General features: G+C 38.9%; 1 protein-coding gene across 1 annotated transcript; it reads right to left on the bottom strand.

Annotated features, from left to right (window-relative positions):
* Nucleotides 1–957: 957 nt before the first annotated feature.
* On the bottom strand, nt 958–3,110 carry SARC_11873 (hypothetical protein). The gene has a single exon (XM_014294034.1). The coding sequence runs from the start codon at nt 2,862–2,864 to the stop codon at nt 1,746–1,748; it is 1,119 nt and encodes a 372-aa protein (XP_014149509.1). The 5' UTR covers nt 2,865–3,110; the 3' UTR covers nt 958–1,745.
* Nucleotides 3,111–8,223: the final 5,113 nt, after the last annotated feature.

Raw genomic sequence — 8,223 nt, forward strand, 5'->3', positions numbered from 1 at the left:
TATATATATATATATATATATATATATATATTATTGTATGTATAGTATAGTATAGTATAGTGTGTATATATATATATATATATATATATATATATTGTGTGTATAAAATTTTATCTGTTTGTGTGTGTTGATGTATGCTTGTGTATACACATATTTTTGTACAAGTTGTTAGATATACATAAACACATAGACACTTTCCTGCAGCACAGATCACCATGCAAATATTATACTCCCGCTTGATCCCACAAAATATGTATATGTGAATGCGCATTTTACAAGAGTTCTATCAACTTACATATATACTCTTTCCTGCAGCACAGATCACCATACAAATATTATACTCCCGTTTGATTCCGCAAAACATGTATAAGTTCTATTAACTTGTAAGTTAGTTAGTATCTTGCTATCATACATACTTATGGCATTACTAGTCATCATCAGTCAATTCAAATCCTTCTAAAACTCCAGTTCAACTGTTCAAAGCAGATACGAATTCTATTCAGCGCCAGTGAACACAGCCGTACAATACGAAGCGATACCGTGTCGCATCACGACTTTTGTCCATTTGTAGTTATATAAGGCTTGTACACTACACTTTGTAGGTACTTTTAAATCCCAACCGTTTGTTAGAGAGTTGAGTACGCCTGATACGTAAATCATATTTACTATTCCTGTGGCTATCTGACCTCCTTGACTCTGTACTCGCAGTGCAGACCATTCAGTTTATGCAACTTCAGTTAGACCTCAGGGCCAGTCACCATGTCATTTATTGGGTCAATCTCGGTACATATGCGCCAGGTTTATATCAACACAAGTAATTGTTACACACTCATGCGACATTGTACAGAGCACTCTGCAGGATAGTACTAGTAACTCATAGTCGGCAACTCTACATAGACGGCAGCTCTATCCTAATGCCCTGTGATTGATGCGGAATGCAGCCACAAATGTACTTAGATCAAATCGGCAACGCAGTTACACGCCAGGAACGACTTTTACTAGCGGTGAATTCTCGCTACTCAATGACGACAAACTAACCTAGCAACCTCAAGTGTGACTGTGATTACAATCAATTAAAAGTGTCAACAAATATTTTGGTATGAACCCCTTGCGGCGATGTATAATTTATTACAGATTGCTTGCTCTAGTCGTCCGTGTCGGAAGCTGGGTGAGTACCCTGTAAGTCAGGCGTGCTTCGCTCTAGAGACTTCGGTACGGAATGTAGTCCACTTCCAGGCGTGAACAAGTATCTGTGGCCCTTTGACCACCCAGACACACACCAGCCGCTTAAAAAAATAAACGCAGACGTGAGTCGGTATTGAAAACATGTAATGGGTTTGGTAATTATTTGATCGTCAACTCTGTAGTTGAGCTTAATATTTTGTTGATTGCTTGTCAACATCTGTAGTTGAGCCGGTTGTTTTGCTTGCATGCGTTGGAGCATCTGGAAAACCTGTGCTACTACTCCGGCAGTGTTCGCCGGAATGTAGGTAAATAGTGCCCCCGCAACTCACGATACCATTTCGCGCAAGATCAGCTGGACATGGTCTCTAACTCTTGTCGCAGTTTCTCCTAGAAGGCCTATTAGAAGGCCCAAGGCTCGATGACAATTGGAGATAGTTGGGCTCAGTTCTATGAAGCGCGATAGTGGGCTTATGATAACGAATGATTACCGTGCCAAAGCTATCTGCGAGCATATCAAATGCTCAAACAGGTCACCATGGTTACACGCACTGACTCCCCCTCTATGGATCGTTGGACGTCTGCGGGGCAGGTACCGTGACCTCAAAGTTTCCCCCGTTGTTGTTATCCCAGAACGCAAGTGTGGGACTCGCCTGCAAACACATGGCGAACTTGACGCTTGCACCTATGCAAGAAGCTCTTTCATTGATCGGAATCACTATTTTATATGTTGTATGTACCTGTGAGTTGATGATCACCACTCCGGGTAGCGTATCCTCGTACGTGTTCCAGTTGTCCAGAGTATACCGTACTATAACCGAGCGTGAGCTGGCCGGCTTACTCATGTCCACTCCGTGACAGTTCTGTGTATTAATACGCGCATTCACCACAACTGCGCGTCTATTGCGCACGTATCTGCAGTGCATCACCTGCACAGGCTTCAATGTCTCTGCATTGTTGTAAAAGCTCTCGCTGCTGCCAGTACTATACATTGGACTTCGACTTCGTTTAAGTACGAACTCAGTCCCATCTGTGATATCTTGCACCTTGGGAAAACTGTCACTATCCGAATCAGAACTGTCTTCGGGTGGCACATTTTCACTACATGTGGCAATATGCGTGGGGAAGACCACTCCCTCGCACAAATTGCGTCGATTCTGCCTTAATATTTCTGTTGAAGTTATGCTTCTATGTATATCATTAGTCTTGAGTTGACTCGTCTTTAGCACGGCTTCAAACGTGCTTTTGGTTAGACATCGATCATTCGTAGTACAGTTGCACTCGGCAAATTCATCTTCCGAGGCAGAGCCGGCACAGCTACTATGCCTACTCACACTACAGCTGGTGTCGTCTGACCCAGATCCGCAAGTATCATACCCCCAGCAATTCTGAACATGAGAGCAGGTTATTGTAGGAAGCGTATGATCATAGTGCAGAACACGTACAGACGGTGAAAACCTCACTGTAATCCTGTGTGTATCTAACCTGGACGGACATTCTTCGCCTGGCAACCGATTGGTGTCTATGAGGTCATACGATGATATTTTGGAAACGCTCTGACGACAAGTTTTTTTATCGCTTGCGTATTGATCGCTTAAAATGGTCTTCACATCATCGAACATACTTAGACTATTGTCAGATGAGTATCGAAACTGTCGGTAGGGTAAGGTAAAGGAGCGCATATTGCTTCTTTTCCTTTGACTTGGTTAAGAATTGAGCTAGGTACAATCAGTAGACCGCAACCTACAACAACCTGAACCCGCTAATCTTAATTGCCACACTGTGCTTAGTTCATAGGGAAGGGAACTAAGAAGACATACTACTAAATACAAATAATATTCTTACTCAAGCTGGACCGTACTCACCATGGCCACGCGTGTACTTTTAACAAGGCCACTTTCCCTGCGCATAGAGTATATAGTTATTTGATATCCTCATTTCACCTCTCAACAACTACTAAACAATCAGCCAGCATAATATTATTTGATTTTGTGCTATGGCCTGTTGACCTTGGACTGCGTCCGCACTATCGTGGACCGAAAATTTCTCACACAATATTTTTTTCTCTATTTTTTCGAAATACACTCTCCCATTAAAATATATTCATTTGCTGGGCAGAATTTCGTGGTTGTTTCTATCGTTTAAATTTGTTTTTGTAAAAATTGTGGGATTTTTTTCTTTTCGGCGTTACGAATGATGCGAGAAGAGAGTGATGCGTCCCTCCGGCCTCCGACTCTCGAAAGTCAAAACTAGAAACCCACAGTCCCACATACAGTCACAGTCCCACACGTCCCCAGTTAAAGAACCAAAGAGTCGCGAGAATGACCTATTTATATATTTTTGTTTTTTTTTAACTCCTACTGCTCTCTCTATACTCTGTAGACTATTTGTTTTTCAAAAATAAATAGTATCTATAGTCCTCTGATTCCTCTCGCTATAGGTTGAACCCTATAATTACATAATACAGCTCCCGATAATTACATTACACAGCTATAAAAATACTGTAATAAACTGTCCTAGAGTCTCAACACTCGACTCTCGACTCTCTACCAAAACAGTCAAACAATCCAGCACCTGTCCGTCCTATCATCCAATTTTCCTTTCTTATTTTTTGTAAAAAGACACAAAATTACAACACTCATCATACTTCAAAGCCAAAAGTCAAAACGGCATCAGATTGTATTTTCGCCCACGGCAGATGGGCAGAGTGCAGACGTCAGCAGCCCAGCACCACTCTCCAGTCCTCAGTCCTCAGTCCTCAGTCCTCAGTCCTCAGTCCTCACTACTACTACTAGAAGTGTCACTAATTCACTACAGAACTATTCAGCTACTCAGCTGACTGAGGTCGAGAGTCCCAAACACTAAACAGGTCCCAAACAGAGTCCCAAAGGACTCATATTCTCTTCATGTCTCATGTCTGTGTCCAAATGTCCCATAAACACATATTTATGTATTTGACATTAGATTTAGGATTTTAGGATACTGAATGACGCGTTTATTACCTCATTCACCATGAGAGTCTTCAACAATCGAGATTCGAGAGAAAATTACAAATTCTGAAATTTAACAATAACCCAGCAGAAGTTCCAGAACTCCTTTAGTCCCTAAAAATCTACAGATCGAACAACTCCTTTATCACTCAAAGTGCACAGATCGAACAACAAAAACTCCATAATTATGGGTTCAACTCAGAGTTAGGACAAATATAGTAGCTCCCTCCATTGCTATGTCTCTTGTAGATAAAGTTCTGCTGTGGCACTCTATGCCCTATGGTCTAATTTAAAAAAAGATATCTCTAAAAAACTCAACCCTAAACCCTAATACCTATGCGTGTACTAATGTGTCCTAAGAATATTAGAGTTAGGTCTCTCCAGTCTCTCTAATAATAGAGCTCCACTTTCTTTACCGCCTTCGGTATCTTAATCGATAAAAATGGACTGGTGGGGTAAGGTATTGACTTGTCCTTTTTCTACTAGTATTTTTATAGAAAAACCAATTCCATACTTTTTCTTTAAATATTGTTTTCAATAAAACAAAACACTCACATTCACAATCTTCACTACAAGTCTGAAAGTCTCAAAAAGCTCCTGAACCCCTGTACCCAGTAGTAGTACATACTCTACACCCGACCGCCGACGCCTAAGTTAAACTTTTAAATATGAACCTTACGAGCGCACGGACAAGTGGGAAAGCTTTGAGACTTTGTATGCTATGAGCCTCATCAGTACTCATGAAGTCATATTTAAAGGTGCAATTTAGAAAAAGTTTTCGACTTTTCGTCCTTATTTATAGTATACTATAGCTCCAAGAGTCCACCGTCCTTCGTCCAGTGTACAGCCACCACACAGCCAGCGGGCAATGACCCACGCGCCCAAGACGGCCCCAAGCCGCCCTAATACCAGAGTCCAGAACTTCAGGAGTAAATAAAGGGCAAAAGCCGTTTTCTATAGAATACTTTAATTTTCTTCATTGGAGCCAGACTTCCTGAGTTAATTGTTTTCGTGTGTTCAAATTTCAAATCAACAAAATGATGTCGTTTTGAATTTGAATTTTGATGTGTTGTATACTCTTGTGTGTGTATTCGACTATTCAGTATTCGACTATTCGCTGGTATGGTCACTAAAACTCACTATGGTGTTGTTCACCGTTCTGCCTTGTGGTCGTTTTGATGTATTACATTCGTTGGTATGGTGAATATTTCACTGTTTGAAACTCTGAATGGTCCTTATAAAAAATTTAAACGTCCAATAATTAGGTCTGAACCAAAATGTACTTTTTTTTATTGGTTTTTTTCCATAACCCCCTAAAAGAATCATTTTTCACATTGATTTCATAACAGTACATACTTTAAAAAAAATACATGTTCTATATTTCTTAAACCTCAGACCAGGTTTGGATAGACCAATTGATAGAATTTATGGTCTTTTGAGAATATCGCGAACCAGCTTCATACAATTTTAGTATGTATCTGAGAATTAAAAAACCTGTTGTCGCAAAATATCACCTTGACTACAGCTTCATGATTTTTGAAACGGTAAACATACAAAAATAACTGTAATTTGATAAAACTATCGAGTAGATGAGACAGAGAAAAATACACTCTATACTATTTAAATAAAAAAACAAGAATTCTATAAATAGATATGATAAATAGTGTAGATATGCAACAAAAAAAAAAACAAATACGATAATGTATTATTTTTGTTGTTTTACCAAAACAAAATCAAAATTATCATTGAAAATAATAAATACTTTCTAAATTTTGGAGGGGTTTTTTAAAAACTAGCATATATGTTGTATGTTACTATGTACACATAGCCCCCCCTTTTTTTTATCATATAATATAAAATATAATACAGTATGTATGTATGTAAATACAGTATTTGTGTAATATGTATGTATTTATATACACTTTTAGTTTTCTAAAACGAAATTGTTTTTTACAAAGTGCATGACGACAACAATAAAACCAAAATATTTTAAAAATACAATAAATATATATAAAATTGACTATGTAATTTTTTTTATACATATTCTTTTTGTAAAAATAGAATCTGTCTATAATTTAGTTTTTATATATTATATTTTCAATAAAAACAAAGTACTCTACAATCGACAATTCGACAGTCTTGACTCTTGACTCTTGACACTTGAGTCTACCGAGAGAGAGAGAGACAGAGAGACTGAGAGACTGAGAGTGAGAGTTTGAGAGTCTGAGAGTCTGAGAGTCTGAGACTGAGACCTTGTGAGTCTTGAGCTTTTGAGAGCGTCAGTACTGTCAGCGGTCTGGGTCACACTGGTGGGAGAGAGAGTTCAGACTATTTTCAGACTGTGAGCCTCACAGTGTAAGACTGTGAGGTCAGAGTTCATCACACAGAAGGAGGTCGATTGATATGTGGATTTCAAACATTCATGTCAGAGTGACAACTGACCAGAGTGTGAACTGATTTATTCTATTTTGTGTGTAATTATGTAAATATACAGACGGGATACGGAGACTGTACTCTGAAGTAAATAAAATTACAAAATGTCTTGTTTCATTTTATCACGAAGAATGACACAGCGGCACGTTTACGCAATCTTGCAAATATTCGATACGCAGTGTGTTGATTGGTTGGTTTTGACCAGTTGAAACTCGACAATTGATCTGCTGCAGATTGAACAAATATAAAATAAGGTTATGTGGACACCGGACATCTTGTGAGGGTTTGCACTCTGCACTCTGCTGGGGGAATAATAAACGTAGTCTTGCACACGCTGAAAAAATGGTTGCATACACTTGCCACTCTTTTCTGCCTTCAGACTTCAGTGATTCGTCTTCTCAGACTTCCGGTTTCAGAAGGTTAGTAGAACATGGGAAACCTTCTATTTTTTCGAATTTTAAATCAATTCGTGAGACACGGTAATGGGTAATTCATGCCGTTATTTAGCTTTAATGTGCACACGCTACAGCGATCAGTATCGCAAATGGGTTATGTATTATTATTTTTTAATATTCCAGCCCAATTCTATAGCCTAATATAGGGTAGTAAAGACGAGTCACTAACTCTCTCTAACTCACTCTGAACCGAGGCTCTGAACCTACTCTATTCGAGTATATTGACAAAATCTGACTGACGGTGCTATTCTAAAAAAATGTGTTCATATTTGTGTACACAAATGTGTTTTACGTATACCTATGTATTCTGCGTGTCTGTGCGTGTATTTGTGCCACGAGATGCGTTTCTGTTTCTGGGGATGTACCGATGCAGTTGTGTACACGAAGTCAAGTATGTACACAGTTACACACATATAAATGCTCTTGAGTGTGTGCGTCTTATGCGCCTTGTAAATCGCCGCTCGAGAACTTTCGAGCCTGTGCGTTGCTTACGACACTGCTCTGTAACGATTTTGTGTGCCTGTACTCATCTAATTGTGAGTGCTTTTAACACTTAAAGCAATTTACGCTTAAGTATTCACTGTTCAGGCGAGTGCATGTGTATGTGTGCGTATATATTTGAGTGAGTGTGCGTGTGGAGTGACATTTGTATATGCAAGGGGGTTGAATGGTAGGGGTTGAATGTAGTGACCAGGCAACGTGTATTTATGAGTATACATAAGCGCTTCGGCATAGGTGCTCGTATGGGTATAAAACTTGCACAAGTCTCTCCATCGATCTGGCAATCATAGTCATACGAAGCCGGCGAAGAAACAGGAGAAGAAATACTAATGGGGTCCGTATTGGTCCGAGTGGACATTGTGACGACTAAAACAAACCAATATTTGAAGAAACGTTTAATATAAAATAAAATATAACAATGGAATTAATTGACCAACAAGATTGTGCATCAATATGAAATATGTAAGTCACAAGGGAGGATAGAACCCATAAATGTATTATCCTAGTCATTCTTATAAATACACATTTCAAAATAAAGACATACATTCGAAATAAAGACTTACATATGTATCGATACATACGAATGGACAGTATGCAAAAAAAAATCAACTGTGACAGTAAATAAAACAGCTTTACCTAAACTATCTCTTTCAATATATATA

Source organism: Sphaeroforma arctica (assembly GCF_001186125.1).
Source record: "Sphaeroforma arctica JP610 unplaced genomic scaffold supercont1.1928, whole genome shotgun sequence".
Taxonomy (NCBI): domain Eukaryota; class Ichthyosporea; order Ichthyophonida; genus Sphaeroforma; species Sphaeroforma arctica.

Coding starts and splice junctions, on each gene's coding strand:
- SARC_11873 (XM_014294034.1), bottom strand. CDS start 2,864: ATGCGCTCCTTTACCTTACCCTACCGACAGTTTCGATACTCATCTGAC.